Raw genomic sequence first — 17,500 nt, 5'->3', positions numbered from 1 at the left:
GCGTCGATTGAAGACATTCTTATTCCGACAGGCTTTCTTTTGATTATGTGTATAATTAGCGTTGTTCGTGTACTGTGTTAGGGCTTAATAATTAAGTTAATCTATGTTATGCGCCCAGAGCCCTCCTGATGAAGGGATGTTTGGCGCACTATAAATCTATACAATTATTATTATTATTATTATTATTATTATTATTATTATTATTATTATTATTATTATTATTATTATTATTATTATTATTATTATTATTATTATTATTATATTATTATTAATTAAAGCTTACAATTATAATTGTTAACATTTTTTTCAAATTGTTATTATAAACGTGATATTTTTACGAGTTACATTTAGAATGCAACGTTCCTTATAAATTATACATTCTTGACCATCAGTTCCTCAACCAACTGGGACAGTGACCAATCCTGTTGACCCCTTCAACCTCAACGCCGTGTCTGGAGGTCAGATCGGTGGTCAGCTTAACAGTAAGTGCTTTCAATACGATTCAGTAGTCTGATGTCACGCCGCCCGGCAACGGCGGCCATCTTGGTTCTAAACAAAGAAAATCATTACTTTTTATTCTTCATGCTGGCTAGAACTTTTCATATGTCTTGTGATCAGAATGTGTAAAAGTCAAAACATGATCAAATTAATGTTTTTGTTTCCCTCTGGATACGCTTTTATGCTCGCCGGGGAAATATTTCATACGGGCGTCCGCCATTGTTCCGATAGTTTAGAGCCAGTGTTACTAAGTTACCATGCGTCATTAGGAAGGAAGTGAAGTTACGACTGTTGAAAAGTATTGAAGTCAACCCCAGTGGCGTGGCATGCTTACTGTATAAGATGGTGCCATAATCAGAAGAATATGACTTAACCCTCTCCTTACCAGCCATTTTCAGAATTTTCCACCAAAACTTGACACCCACCCAACACAAAAACAGACATGTTTTACTTAAACAGAAAAACAGAAAGCACATTACATGACATTGTTCGGCAATATGAACCCTATTACATAATGTCAAGTTTTTAAAGCTATAAAAAAAAAAGAAATGAAATCTGGAAGAGAAAAGTGACGGTTGCATCGTAACAATTGTTACGATTTTCCAATAGGTGGTAAGGAGAGGGTTAAAACATGTTATATTGATAAATAAGAAAGAAAAAAAAAAGTTAAAGAAAAGCATTACACAAAAAAGTAAGCGGCGGTATAATATATCATATCTTAATTTTATTTTATATTTTTTTAAATGCTATAATTCATTTTTAACCTTCTCCTTACCACCCACATTTGTTACGATGCAGCCAATAATTTTCTGTACTGCAGGGCTCATTTTTCTGAACAAAATATAGAATATACTCGTTACTATTCTGTTTCAAAAATCTATTTTTGAGTGTTGGGCGAGTATGACGTTTCTGGTAAAATTCTAAAAATAGCTGGTAAGGAGAGAGTTAAAAGATGGATGCGGTGCCAGACACCAAATCAACCAATATAGCCACTCTCCTGGTTGCCCCCCGACCTATCGGAAAGTCGTCACATTTTATAAGTAGTAGTGCGGCTATGTGGTCTCGTGGTATGACACTCGCTTTCGAATCGGAAGGTCATGGGTTCGAGCCTCGCGCTTGGCGCATAGTTGAGTCCTTGGAAAAGACTCTTTACTCACATTCTCTCACCGTACTCAGGTGTATAATGAGTACCTGGCCGTTAACAGCGTTGTCTTTGTCCCAAAAATTGTTATATCGCCTAACAGGCGTCATTTCCCGTCCTACATGTTAAATGTTGCTGTTAACCAGGGACCCCTTGTAAAGCGCTTTGAGCACATTTAGTGGATATTGCTTCGTACCCGAAAGGTACCAAGTTCGACCATCCGCCTCTGAGCTGTGTGGCCGTGAGCAAGTCAACTCGCCCTAGCTCAATTTGCGACGGCGCTGCACTGCGGGTGATGCCTAGGTTATACCAGTCTTCCCTTGGAATAGATCGTAAAGACAAATTTCCCAGTTGGGATTAATAAAGGGAATTTTATTTTAATTTATTTTTATTAACCAAAACAAAACAAAATCTCTACTCACACACGCTCACCCTACTCAGATGTAAAATGAGTACCTGACTGTTAACAGCCTGTCTCTGTCGAATTTTTTTTTGTAAAATCACATAAAACGCGTCATATATTATATATTACATGTAGGTCGTGTTAGGTCGTGTTACTGTTGGCTAGCGACCTCTTGTAAAGCGCATTGAACACGTTTCGTGGATATATCACTATATTATAAGTTGTCCTTACTAGCCATTAGGCCAATGGAGCCGGAGTTATATCCCAGTTTCTATAGCGTGAAACGAACAATAGCAATCGCTTGATAGCCTTTGGATAGGACGCTAGTCTATCGCAAAGTACATTTCGCCAAGTATAATAGACATGGCACTATATAAGGGCTTGGTTTTGTTGTTTTTTGTCTTGAATTTTTTTTTGTTTAGTTTTGTATAGAATTTTTTTTCAACCTGCTTAAATCTGAAGTTTTGTTTTTCAGTGAACAACGCATTAGGCCCCAAACCTTTCCCCACTGATACCATGGGAATGGGAACGCCTGGCGCTGCTGGAGGAGGCATGATGGGATCCATGACGAATGGGATGTTTGGGGGAATGAACGGTGGAGGAATGGGAGGAAATTTGATGAACACACCAAGCACAGGTAAGTTGTGATTGTGCCAGTAAAAGTCATGGCTGTAATGATAGTAGTAGTAGTAGTAGTAGTAGTAGTAGTAGTAGTAGTAGTAGTAGTAGTAGTAGTAGTAGTAGTAGTATTAGTAGTAGTAGTAGTAGTGGTAGTAGTAGTAGTAGTAGTAGTAGTAGTAGTAGTAGTAGTAGTAATAGTAGCAGTATTCGTACTACACTACTACAATTACTTCTACTACTACTACTACTACTACTACTACTACTACTACTACTACTACTACTACTACTACTACTACACTACTACTACTACTACTACTACTACTACTACTACTACTACTACTACTACTACTACTACTACTTCTACAACTGCTTCCATCACCACCACTCCTACTACTACCAATACTACTAACACTACTACAATAACTGGATACTCACTATATTGTTTACATTCAAATACAGGGATACTGGATCAAGCCTATGCCATGCAACAACAACAGAAACCAAGAGACAACGGCATGAACTCCATGCTCATGATGATGATGATGATGCGTACGTTTTAAAAAAAAAGAATATCATTCTTTTCTTTATTATCGCTGACATCATCGTCCTCATTTTCTTTGTCGTTGCTATGTTGGGTATCGTTATCGTCATAATCATTGTTAATTTAGTTGTCTTCATCTTCATCTTCATCTTCATCACAGCAATATTCAGTACCATTATCGTTATACAAGTCATTGTTCATTATGATAATGGTCGACATGTAAAAAAAAATAATCCTTCGGAGCCATTGAGCACATGGAGCCGAAGCTGATCATCATCATTATCATCATCATTATCATCATCATCATCATCATCATTAGACCCATCATTATCATCATCATTATCATCATCATTATCATCATCATTATCATCATCATTAGACCCATCATTATCACCAAATCACCATCTTCCTCCTCCTCATCATCTTCAACATCATCATCATCATCATCATCATCATCATCATCATCATCATCATCATCATCATCATCATCATCATCATCATCATCATCATCAATATCATCATCACCATCTTCATCATCATCACCATCATCATCATCATCATCATCATCATCATCATCATCATCATCGTCATCATCATCATCATCATCATCATCATCATCATTATCATCATTATCATCATCATCATCATCATCATCATTAAAAACCCTAATCCTCCTCCTCGTCCTCCTCCCCCTTCTTCTCCTCCTCCTCCTCCTCCTCCTCCTCCTCCTCCCCCTCCTCCTCCTCATCATCATCATCATCATCATCATCATCATCATCATCATCATCATCATCATCATTATATCCATCCACAGCTGAGATGATGGAAGGTATGGGAGAAGGCATGATGCCTATGCTGATGATGTCATCCCTGATGAACCAAAACAACAACAGTAAGATTGATTTTGATAAAGCTTCGAACCGTAATATTGCGGCCATGTGGTCTCGTCGTGTACCACACTTGCTTTTGGATCGTAGGATCCTGGGTTTGAGCCTCGCATAGTATAGTCCTTGGAAATTGTTCTTTACTTTCATTCTCTCACCGTACTCAGTACAGTGAGATCATGCGTGTAAAATAGCCTTTTCCGAGGACTCAAATATGCGCCGAGCGATGCTCAAACCCAAGGCCTTCCGATTCGAAATCGAGTGTCATACCACAAGACCACATTAGCGACATTTTATAGGAACGATATCTCTCTCTCTCTCTCTCTCTCTCTCTCTCTCTCTCTCTCTCTCTCTCTCTCTCTCTCTCTCTCTCTCTCTCTCTCTCTCTCTCTATTTCTCTATTTCTCTATTTTCTTTCACTTCAATCTCATGGCCAGCTGATAGTCGGGGGGACATGCGGAATGCAGACTTCATCACAACGATTACGCCATTTGCCACAGTCTATTTTCCAGAACGTTATTTATTCTCTCCTTACCAACCCTTTCACGAATATCCACTAATAAATATCAGACCCATCAAACATTTTGTTAAAAACTGATTTTTAAGCCTTTGCTCAAAAGATATAAATACTATGGGCATCACAGAATTAAGTTTTGATAACTGTATTCTTTTTCAAATCTTCAAATTTTGTGATTACAAAAGAAAACTGAATGGTATAAATGTTGGTTAAATCGTAACAAATGTGGCCATTTTCCTGTAGGTGGTAAGGAAAGGGTAAAACCTCTCCTTACTGACTATAAGAAAATCGTCACATCCGGTATGATGCAGACAACACTTTCTTTATTTGGATTTTGTATAATATCACAAAATTTAAAGAACAGTCGCTGTTATATTTACAAGAACCCAATAACATCATGTGAAAATTGGACTTGCTTTTAAAAATTCAGTTTTATGTTGAGTCGGTGTTCATTTACTTGACTTGTGCCTCTTGGCTCCTGGCGGAGAATAGGGCCTCAACAGCACTCTTCCATCTTGTTATGTCCTTGGCACAGACCTTTACCTCACTCCAGGTAAGATTTGGAGATGCACAAATTTTGGCGAATGCTTCTCCTTCAAGTCTGTTTTGGACGACCCCGTTTCCTCTTGACCTGTGGGTTCCATTCGAGTCGGTGTTACATTTTAGTAAAAATCTTGATAAACAATCGGTAAGGAGAGAGTAAGATCTGGGTCTGTCCACTCTTTGATGTTGTCTTGCCATAGAATTTTCTGTCTTCCTCTTCTCTTATTAATACGTGAGGCTAGCTGAGAAAACCCGGGAAGATGCGGCAAGCTTCAATTCGAGATATGACCCTAAATCAAAGATAACGAGTTTCGCTCATAGCAACAAATGTTATTCATAAAAAAAATAATTCATAACTTGGGTTCTAATAGACATGGAAAGTATATTTGTGACCCTTCGTCTCAAAACGGTACTAAGTCGGGATGATTAAGATGCTGAAAATTGAATTTGTATCCAGAAATATCGGACTTAAGTTGAGATTGTTTGCTTTATAGAGGAGAAGGAATATCATATTTTACTGTGCCATATACCAACGTGTCATATTTTTGACCAGTTTGACGTTAATTTGACTTTTTAGCATCTGGTCCATCCCGACATAATACCGTTTTGAGATGCCCGGTCACATTTAAAGTGGTGAATAATAAGAAAGGTGTCGTCTACACCACTGTCTAAAACTCAATTTATGAAATTGACACACCGTTTCTGGTTTTCTCAGCCAGTCACACATTTGTGACATTTTCTCTAGTTCAGATTTATTTTGTGCATCACAAACATTGAAGAATGATCTTAATTCAATTCAGTTACTTTTCTCATTTTGCTACCTCTGTATGGAAAACCATTCCACAGAGCATCCGAGAATCCATATCGTTGTCTGTTTTCAAGAAATCCTTGAAAAAATCACTTATTTGGATGTCATGTACTTTCTATATTGTTTTATGTTGATGTAATTTAAAGCGCCAAGAGCCTCATTGTTCAGGATACTGTGCGCTGTATAAGAGTCCATTGTTATTATTATTATTATTATTAATTATTATTATTATTATTATTATTATTATTATTATTATTATTATTATTATTATTATTATTATTTATTATTATTATTATATTATTATATTTTATTATTATTATTATTATTATTATTATTATTATTATTATTATTATTATTATTATTATTATTATTATTATTATTATTATTATTATTATTATTACCATCATCATTATTATTAATTATTTGTTGCGAGTCAGCCAAACACATGTTATCACAATCTTATTTTTATAATTACTTTTCTAATTTCCAGGGAGAAAGGCTACGATGGGAACCAGTGGTATGGGTGGATTGGGGTCTATGGGGTCATCTATGGGTTCCATGGGGTCTATGGGATCATCTATGGGTTCCATGGGGTCTATGGGAGGTCTCGGAGGTCTTGCAGGAGGTATGAACGGATTAAACGGTATGACAGGAATGAATGGTGGCCTTGGAGGAGCTGGATTAGGTGAGTTTGGGTTCAATTCCCACTTCGTCAATAGTATTATTGGTTTAGTTAATATATTGATTTCATCGTTATCGTCAATTAGGTCATCATTAGCATTAGCATTATTATCATCATCATCATCATCATCATCATCATCATCATCATCATCATCATCATCATCATCATCATCATCATCATCATCACCATCATCAACAACAACATCGTCGTCGCCATCATCATCATCATCATCATCATCATCATCATCATCATCATCATCATCATCATCATCATCATCATCATCATCACCACCATAATCACAAACACAATAACCAATAACACCCCAATGTATAAAAAAATAACCACAAAAAACTACCATAACGCTAAGATACCAACCAGTCCCACGTGACAATACGAACGAACGTGTTTTAATGGAAGGGCTTTGGATCGGAACAATTCAGACAATGGACGTTTCGGGTATAAACCCTTTGTCAGAACAGCAATAAACTAATGAAACTTGTATCGTCGTTACTTTAGTTATATAGCATTATATCTTATTTGGTTTCCATACTCATTTTGTATATTGTTCCTGACGAAGAGCGTTTACCCGAAACGTCCATTGTCTGTATTATTCCCATCCGAAGCCTCTCCATTAACACCCCTTTGTTAGTTTATTTCACTTGATTGTGATTGTTATTGTGGTAATTGTGGTGGTGGTGGTGGTGATGATGATGATGATGATGATGATGATGATGATGATGATGATGATGATGATGATGATGATGTTAGTATTTTTACGATTCCTAGGCTCTACGCAGCCCCCCTCGTTCTCTACAGTCCCATGTAGATATGTCTTTGTAAGTTTCTCTCTGTCCACAAATCAAGGGAATGAATCTGGTAGACCATCTTTAATTGAGCTTTTATATAGCGCATATCCACTAAATGTGCTCAACGCGCTTTACAAGGGGTCCCTGGTCAACAGCAACATTTAACACGTAGGACGGGACATGAGGCCTGTTAGGCGATATTACTATTTTTCGGACAAAGACAATGCTGTTAACCGCCAGGTACTCATTTTTACACCTGAGTACGGTGAGAGAATGTGAGTAAAGAGCCTTTTCCAAGGACTCAACTATGCGCCGAACGCAAGGCTCGAACCCAAGACCTTCCGATCCGAAAGCGAGTGTCATACCAGTAGACCACATTGCCGCACAATCTTCATAGATTGTCGCTCCAACACCGAACCCACTCCACAGCATCTGGGGAGCAGAATCTCAGGTCATGGTCAAAGCAGCTGGGCCCATCCTGGCATTCTCTAAGGATGTGCTGCACCATCTACTCTAGACATCCACTTGTACACAAACTAGTCTCAGTCACTTCCCATTTTTTCATGCTTCCAGCTGCTCTCCCAGGTTTTTCCCGTGCTATTCCTGGGGAGCAGCAGCTCAGTTATTCCGTAGGATAGTCATATTCTCGGATCTTCAAAAATTTGTGAAACATCGTCTCAAAGCGGTATTATGTCGGAACGAACCATATACTTATAAGCCGAATTTAATTTCAAACCGGTCCAAAATCTAAACTGTTGACATTAGCACCGTGAAATATGGTATCCATTCTCCTCAATAAATCGGATAAACTCAACACAAGTCTGATATTTCTGGCTATAAATTCAATTTTCAACATCTTAACCAACCCGACTTAATACCGTTTTGAGGCGAAGGGTCACAAATGGTAAACCTACCCAACACAGAACTTGACTTTTTACAGTCAAATTCATGAGAAATAGATATACGTACATACTAGATATGCATATTTTTGTTCAGTATTACACGCTTTATATGACAAAAGATTTTTCATAAGGGAGTGACTATTCTCACCCCCCGGATGCGAGTCTTCATAACAGTAGTCCACAATTGTTGTATGTTTAATCCAAAGGTTGTAATGCAGTAATTTGTTAAGTTTCTTGTCACAAGTTGCACAATTTAAAAAAAATCAATCAAATCCAAATCGCAAAAAGCCGGCGACGTTTTTTTCGGTAATCCAATCGGCCGGGGGGGGGGGGGGGGTAGGTGAGAATAGAGGCAGCCTTTTCATAAAATGTTGTGATGTACAAAACAGATGTGAGATAATCCGTCCACTCTATATTTGACCACAGGTTCCTCATCAGGAGCCATGGGAATGGGTTCGATGGGATCTATGGGACCTGCGGTGGACCCCTTCGCTGCTTTGGGTGCTGGAGGCTCCCAGCCTGGAACTGGCATGACAGATCTCTTTGCACCAGGTACAAACAAACAAACAAACAAAACAATAACTAAAATACAAACAACAGTTACAATATTAATAGAAGAAAAAAGGAAGAAGGAAAAGAAGAAAAGGAAGAAGAAGAAGAAGAAGAGGCGAAAGAGGAGGAAGAGGAAGAAGACGAAGAAGAAGAAGAAGAAGAAGAAGAAGAAGAAGAAGAAGAAGAAGAAGAAGAAGAAGAAGAAGAAGAAGAAGAAGAAGAAGAAGAAGAAGAAGAAGAAGAAGAAGAAGAAGAAGAAGAAGAAGAAGAAGAAGAAGAAGAAGAAGAAGAAGAAGAAGAAGAAGAAGAAGAGAGAGAAGAAGAAGAAGAAGAAGAAGAAGAAGAAGAAGAAGAAGAAGAAGAAGAAGAAGAAGAAGAAGAAGAAGAAGAAGAAGAAGAAGAAGAAGAAGAAGAAGAAGAAGAAGAAGAAGAAGAAGAGAAGAAGAAAGAAGAAGAAGAAGAAGAAGAAGAAGAGAGAAGAAGAAAAGTAGAAGAAGGAAGAAGAAGAGAAGAAGAAGAAGAAGAAAGAAGAAGAAGAAGAAGAAGAAGAAGAAGAAGAAGAAAGAAGAAGAAGAAGAAGAAGAAGAAGAAGAGAAGAGAAGAAGAAAAAGAGAAGAAGAGAAGAAGAAGAAGAAGAAGAAGAAGAAGAAGAAGAAGAAGAAGAAGAAGAAAGAGAAGAAGAAGAAGAAGAAGAAGAAGAAGAAGAAGAAAGAAGAAGAAGAAGAAGAAGAAGAAGAAGAAGAAGAAGAGAAGAAGAAGAAGAAGAAGAAGAAGAAGGAGAAGAAGAAAAGAAGAAGAAGAAGAAGAGAGAAGAAGAGAGAAGAAGAAGAAGAAGAAGAAGAAGAAGAAGAAGAAGAGAAGAAGAAGAAGAAGAAGAAGAAGAAGAAGAAGAAGAAGAAGAGAAGAAAAGAAGAGAAGAAGAAGAAGAGAAGAAGAAGAAGAAGAAAGAAGAAGAAGAAGAAGAAGAAGAAGAAGAAGAAGAAGAAGAAGAAGAAGAAGAAGAAGTAGAAGAAAAAGAAGAAGAAGAAGAAGAAGAAGAAGAAGAAGAAGAAGAAGAAGAGTGTTTATATAGGGCAATATCCACTGAACATGCGGAAAGCGCTTTACAAAGGCTCCCTGGCCTAAGACAACCCTTTAAACTGTAGGACGTAACATGACGCCTGTTAGGCGACATTGCATATCCATATATTTTCGGACAGAGACAACGCTGGTAACGGCCAGGTACTCATTTTACACCTGATTACGGTGAGAGAATGAGAGTAAAGAGCCTTTTCTAAGGACTCAACTATGCGCCGAGCTAGGCTCAAAACCAGGAACTTCTAATCCGTACTCAGGTGTCAACAGGAGTACCTGGCCTTTAACATCGTTGTCTCTGTGTGAAAAAAAAATTAATATGGCCTAAAATGTGTCGTGCCTCGTTCTATATGCTACGTGTTGATGTTGGTTAGTGTTCTTTTGTAAAGATATTGAGCACGTTTAGTGGATATTGCGCCATATAAAATCTCAATTTTTAAGTTAATTGGATTCAGTAGTCTGATGTCACGCGCCCGGCAACGGCGGCCATCTTGGTTCTAAACAAAGAAAATCATTACTTTTTATTCTTCATGCTGGCTAGAACTTTTCATTCCCTTTTCATATGCCTTGTGATCAGAATGTGTAAAAGTCAAAACATGAGCAAATTGATGGGGGTTTTTTCCTCTGGATACGCGTGTAAGTTCGCCGGAGAAATATTTCATACGGCGTCCGCCATTGTTCCGATAGTTTAGAGCCAGTATTACTAAGTTACCATGCGTCATTAGGAAGGAAGTGACGTTATGACTGTTGAAGACTATTGTAATGACTAGTTTTAATTTTTCATATTTGCCACGTTAAATTTTGTTTAAGGAATGTTATATCATATAGTCCTTCCGAGCCACCAGGGTCATGGAGGAGAAGTGTATCCCGGTTTCTGTAGCGTGAAAAAGACAATACCAATTGCTTGCTACCCTGTGGATAGGACGCTAGTTTATCGCAGAGTACTTTCCAACATATCTACTTCTGGGTGGACTGGGGGTCATACAAAAGTCTCGATCCCTTTGCCTGTGAAGCGAGTGCTCTAACAACTGAGCTATCGGTACCCCCCTCCCCTGGGTGACTTGATAGATTGTTTTGTTTTTCTCCCAAAATATTTTGTCTATCTTACGTATTGACTGTCTGTGAATTTGATTTTTTCACAGCTGGACAGACATCCGCGACAGGCATAGACCAAACAATGGGTGGAGCACTGACAGGAGCTACTACTAGTATGGCTTCTCATCATCATCATCATCATCATCATCATCATCATCATCATCATCATCATCATCATCATCATCATCATCATCATCATCACCATCATCATCATTATCATCATCATCATCATCATCATCATCATCATCATCATCATCATCATCATCATCATCATCGTCGTCGTCGTCGTCGTCATCACCATCATCATCTTATTGACCGTTATCATCATCATCTTCACCATCACTATTGCCATTGACATCGCCATTATAAACATAATCATAACTTCATCACCACCACCATCACAATCACCATCACCATCACAATCATAACCACCATCATAATCACCATAACCATCACAATCAACATCACAATCAACATCACAATCACAATCAATATGACAATAACCATCACAATCAACATCACCACCACAATCACCATCACCATCATTATCACCATCACGATCGCCTCACCACCATAATCACCATCATAATCAATATCACAATCACCATTACAATCACAATCGCCATCGTTATCACCTTCACCATCACAATCACCGTCACCATCACCATCACAATCACCATCGACATCACCCGTGAACGATAGGTTGTAATATGAGTCCATATATTTACCCATTTCTAATGAACGATAGGTTGTAATATGAGTCCATATATTTACCCATTTCTAATGAACGATAGGTTGTAATATGAGTCCATATATTTACCCATTTCTAATGAACGATAGGTTGTAGTATGAGTCCATATATTTACCCATTTCTAATGAACGATAGGTTGTAATATGAGTCCATAATATATTTACCCATCTCTAAAGAACGATAGGTTGTAATACGAATCCGTATATTTACCCTTTCTAATGAACGATAGTTGTAATATGAGTCCATATATTTACCCATTTCTAATAACGATAGGTTGTAGTATGAGTCCATATATTTACCCTTTTAATGAACGATAGGTTGTAATATGAGTCCATACATTTACCCGTCTCTAATGAACGATAGGTTGTAATATGAGTCCATACATTTACCCGTCTCTAATGAACGATATGTTGTAATATGAGTCCATATATTTACCCGTCTCTAATACACAATAGGTTGTAATATGAGTCCATATATTTACCCGTCTCTAATACACAATAGGTTGTAATATGAGTCCATACATTTACCCGTCTCCAATGAACGATAGGTTGTAATATGAGTCCATATATTTACCCGTCTCTAATGAACGATAGGTTGTAATATGAGTCCATATATTTACCCGTCTCTAATGAACGATAGGTTGTAATATGAGTCCATATATTTACCCGTCTCTAATACACAATAGGTTGTAATATGAGTCCATATATTTACCCGTCTCTAATACACGATAGGTTGTAATATGAGTCCATATATTTACCCGTCTCTAATACACGATAGGTTGTAATATGAGTCCATATATTTACCCGTCTCTAATAACATAGGTTGTAATATGATCCATATATTTCATGTCTCTAATAACAATAGGTTGTAATATGAGTCCATATATTTACCCGTCTCTAATACACAATAGGTTGTAATATGAGTCCATATATTTACCCGTCTCTAATACACAATAGGTTGTAATATGAGTCCATATATTTACCCGTTTCTAATGACCGATAGGTTGTAATATGAATCCATATATTTATCCGTTTCTAATGAACAATAGGTTGTAATATGAGTCCATATATTTACCCGTCTCTAATACACAATAGGTTATAATATGAGTCCATATATTTACCCGTCTCTAATACACAATAGGTTGTAATATGAGTCCATATATTTACCCGTCTCTAATGACACAATAGGTTGTAATATGAGTCCATATATTTACCCAGTTCTAATGAACGATAGGTTGTAATATGAGTCCATATATTTACCCATTTCTAATGAACGATAGGTTGTAATATGAGTCCATATATTTACCCGTCTCTAATACACAATAGGTTATAATATGAGTCCATATATTTACCCGTCTCTAATACACAATAGGTTGTAATATGAGTCCATATATTTACCCGTCTCTAATACACAATAGGTTGTAATATGAGTCCATATATTTACCCATTTCTAATGAACGATAGGTTGTAATATGAGTCCATATATTTACCCATTTCTAATGAACGATAGGTTGTAATATGAGTCCATATATTTACCCGTCTCTAATGAACGATAGGTTGTAATATGAGTCCATACATTTACCCGTCTCTAATGAACGATAGTTTGTAATATGAGTCCATACATTTACCCGTCTCTAATGAACGATAGCTTGTAATATGAGTCCATACATTTACCCGTCTCTAATGAACGATAGGTTGTAATATGAGTCCATATATTTACCCGTCTCTAATACACAATAGGTTGTAATATGAGTCCATATATTTACCCGTCTCTAATACACAATAGGTTGTAATATGAGTCCATATATTTACCCGTCTCTAATACACAATAGGTTGTAATATGAGTCCATATATTTACCCGTTTCTAATGAACGATAGGTTGTAATATGAGTCCATATATTTACCCGTCTCTAATACACAATAGGTTGTAATATGAGTCCATATATTTACCCGTCTCTAATACACAATAGGTTGTAATATGAGTCCATATATTTACCCGTCTCTAATACACAATAGGTTGTAATATGAGTCCATATATTTACCCGTTTCTAATGAACGATAGGTTGTAATATGAATCCATATATGTATCCGTTTCTAATGAACAATAGGTTGTAATATGAATCCATATATTTACCCGTCTCTAATGAACGATAGGTTGTACTATGAGTCCATATATTTACCCATTTCTAATGAACGATAGGTTGTAATATGAATCCATATATTTACCCATCACGATCACCAGGGGCGGTTGCTGGCTGTTTATTTAAGGCGGCATGGATCGAAAACATTATCTCACTGTACTCAGGTGTAAAATAAGTAGGTACCTGACCAGAAGCAGTGTTGATTTTGTTGGAGGAAAATGTTATCTCGCCCAACAGGCATCATGTCTCGTCTTCACGTTGCTTTTGGCTTAGGAGCCCTTTTTAAGTGTCTTGCGCTCACTTAGCGGAAATTGCTCAATATCAATGTTCTAGTGGGTGTATTTTTTTAGAATGTGTGTATATTGCGTATAAAAATAAAATGGGGGGGGGGTCATGTGTGGTTTGAATTTTGAAGAGATATACTCACATAAATGGCATTTACGACGGGCATATATTATGTAAAAGAGGTCCATTTGTCGATTTTCCTCTACAGAAAAAAATGTATAACATCCGATCATTGAAGTCTATGGATCCTTTCATTGTTGTTTCGGTATGGATTGCGATACACGTCTGTTCATCGAGATTTGTGAATATCATTTTTAAAAAAGAACAATATGACAACAGCAATTAGACTGCCATATAAATTTCTTCCTTCGAATATCAACTGTGATAACAGTCATTAATAGAAGGAATAGAAAATCCAACCTCAATGCACTTCTTATCTACTCCAAAGACAATAACATAACTAATAACTACAAATTGAACTGCTGTGTGTGTCGGGATAATGGACTTGGAATCTTATTTATAGCATCATGGGGCTCTACTCGGTGAATGATTTGTGAAATATTCTTATTGATGATTAAAATCCATTTGAGAAAAACGAATAGCATAAGATCTATATTTATTGTAATTTTCTTCATCCGTATGGTTTGATTACAACAAACCTGTTCTTTCAATGATAAAATTGATATGGTTTTGATTTCTCCCAAGTCAGGCCTCAAGGTGTGCAAAATTAAATTTGCCGGCCTGACCTAGTTATTTTAGCAGTCAAGAGTATCCGTTGTTTCTGGTGGGAAGTGGATAGCCGTGGTTTTAAACAGAAGAAAACAACACTTTTATATAAAATGCTTGGGCGGCCTGTTGACTTTTTGGCTCATGGTAGCCCCCATACCCCACCCTCAGCTCATTGTCGCACGTCATCTCGCCTCGCGTGGGGCAACAAGAAAAAGAGAGCCGTCCGTGATGACGCACAACCTTCGTACAGTAGTTACAGGTACCAATCATGGCAAGTAATAAGACAGGAGAGATGCGCGAGTGTGAACGAAAATCAGCATAGGCAAAAATTGAGACAAAAAGCAGTATCTGCTAAATTTGAAAATTATAGGGCGGCACAAAACAACTTTGCTCAATAGACCGACCGCCAGTGACGATCACAATCATATCGCCATCACAATCACCATCAAAATCACCATTACCACCACAATCATTATCAAATTATCCATCACCCTCACAATCACAATCACTATCATCATTATAATCACCAGCACAATCAAAATTACCACCACAATCATTATAAAATTATCCGTCGCCATCACATTAAACTTCGGCATGCTATTAATGATCATCTTCAAAATATTCATCACCATCACTATCACCACCACAATAATCATTACAAATCGACATCACCTTCTAAATCCCATAATTCATCACCATCACCATCACCATCACCATCACCATCGCCATCACCATCACCATCACCATCACCATCACCATCACCATCAACCTCGTTATTTTTATACACACGTCTGAAAATATTTCAAATAGAAAAAGGATTGTATAGTTCTCTTTATTCATCTCCAAGGGAACTTTTTGTTGGGTCTATTCCAAGGGAAGACTGGAATAACTCAGGTGTAAGCCGAAGTGCAGCGCCGCAAAGTTAGCTAAGGGTAGCTAACTCGCTCAATGCCACACAGGGCGGTGGGTACTCGAACTCGGTACCTTTCAAATTTTTGTTTTAATGAGCATTTATATAGCGCAATTTCCACTATATGTGCTCAAAGCGCTTTACAAGGGGTCCCTAGTCAACATCAACATTTAACATGTAGGAGGGGACATGCCGCTTGATAGGAAATATTACAATTTTTCGGACAAAGACAACGCTGTTAACGGCCAGGTGCTCATTTTACACCTGAGAACGGTGAGAGAATGTGAGTAAAGAGTCTTTTCCAAGGACTCATCTATGCGCCGAGCGAGGCTCGAACCCAGGACCTTCCGATCCGAAAGCGAGTGTCATACCACAAGACCGCATAGCCGTACCTTTCAGATGAAAATCATAGACTGTACCACCGAGCCACGCTGCCTTATATTTCAGACAGATGTAAATTGTTTTAAATAAAAGGTGGGGCTGTGTGGCCTTGTAGTATGGCACTCGCTTTTGGATCAGCAAGTCCTGGGTTCGAGCCTCGCTCGACGTATAGTTGCGTCCTTGGAAAAGGCTATTCATTCATATACTCTCTCACCGTATCCAGGTGTAAAATGAGTACTTGAGGGTAAAAAAGCGTTTTCTCTGTCGAACAAAAAAATGTAATATCGCCTAAAAACCGTCATGTCTCGTTCTTCATGTTACGTGTTGCTGTTGGTCAATGACGCTCTGTAAAACGCTTTGATTCGTTTAGTGGATATTGTGATATATAACAGTTCAATTTTCTTTTTTAAATTATTTTTGGTTGAACCAGTCACTTTCAGTTTTTTCCTTTTGTTCCATATAGCTACTTATAGGGAATGAGATTAGCGGAAGAGTAGCGTCCCGTGATTGGACGTCACCTTACAGAGAGAACGTCAAAATGGTTTTGCGCATGCGTCTCTCTCGTCCTCGCTTTCGGTGAAGTGTGTCATGCCGTTTTCACCGGAAGCGAGGACGAGAGACGCATGCGTTCTCTCTCTAATAACTTTTCCGCCGGTGATTTCCAATCAAGGGACGCTACTCTTCCGCTAATCTCATTCCCTATTTGTAATGATTTATAAAGAGAATTAAACCGCCAGACTTATTATCATCTCCCTTTTTATTCTACCCCAATAACCACAAAAACACTATGACTACAACTACCCCTACCACCATCATATCCTGGACTCAAACCTTAGACCCTGCAGCAGGAGGCGGCGCTGCTATGCCAACAGACATGTCCAGCATGTTGAACGCATTCAGTGGCGGTGCCGGTTCGACGGCACCGGGAACAGGTGGGGCAGGTACGTCATATTATATTGATGCTATTCGTTTAGGAAAAATACTCAAAACGTCCAAAGCCAAATGACAGGCCATCACGCAAAACTGTGTGTAACCTTTAAAGTTTATAGTATGAGGGATATCATTTCTGCTGCTATGTGCCTCGTGATATGACACTCGATTTCGGATGGGCTGATCCTTGGTTCGAGCCTCGCTCAGCGCATAGTTGAGTCCGTGTAAAATGCTCTTTACTCACATTATCTCGCCGTACTCAGGTGTAAATTTATAACATGGCCGTTAACAGCGATGTCTCTGTCGA

At 38.0% G+C, this 17,500-nt stretch overlaps 1 protein-coding gene across 4 annotated transcripts in view; it reads left to right on the top strand.

Moving 5' to 3' along the window:
- The window catches only part of LOC144960552 (uncharacterized), a 75,070-nt gene that overhangs the window by 50,694 nt on the left and 6,876 nt on the right, over positions 1–17,500 (top strand). For all 4 annotated transcript variants that reach the window (XM_078893760.1, XM_078893761.1, XM_078893762.1 and 1 more), the window contains 8 exons: positions 393–482; positions 2,518–2,679; positions 3,123–3,212; positions 4,019–4,096; positions 6,447–6,641; positions 8,773–8,898; positions 11,115–11,180; positions 17,100–17,204. In XM_078893760.1, the coding sequence (XP_078749886.1) occupies positions 393–482; positions 2,518–2,679; positions 3,123–3,212; positions 4,019–4,096; positions 6,447–6,641; positions 8,773–8,898; positions 11,115–11,180; positions 17,100–17,204 (912 nt within the window). The remainder of the gene's footprint in view (positions 1–392; positions 483–2,517; positions 2,680–3,122; positions 3,213–4,018; positions 4,097–6,446; positions 6,642–8,772; positions 8,899–11,114; positions 11,181–17,099; positions 17,205–17,500) is intronic.

The sequence above is a fragment of the Berghia stephanieae genome, chromosome 15 (assembly GCF_034508935.2).
Source record: "Berghia stephanieae isolate SIO BIC M18660-M18661 chromosome 15, UCSD_Bste_1.3, whole genome shotgun sequence".
Classification (NCBI taxonomy): domain Eukaryota; kingdom Metazoa; phylum Mollusca; class Gastropoda; order Nudibranchia; family Aeolidiidae; genus Berghia; species Berghia stephanieae.
Note: the sequence above shows the minus strand (reverse complement) of the source record. Positions and strands in the feature narration are given on the sequence as shown.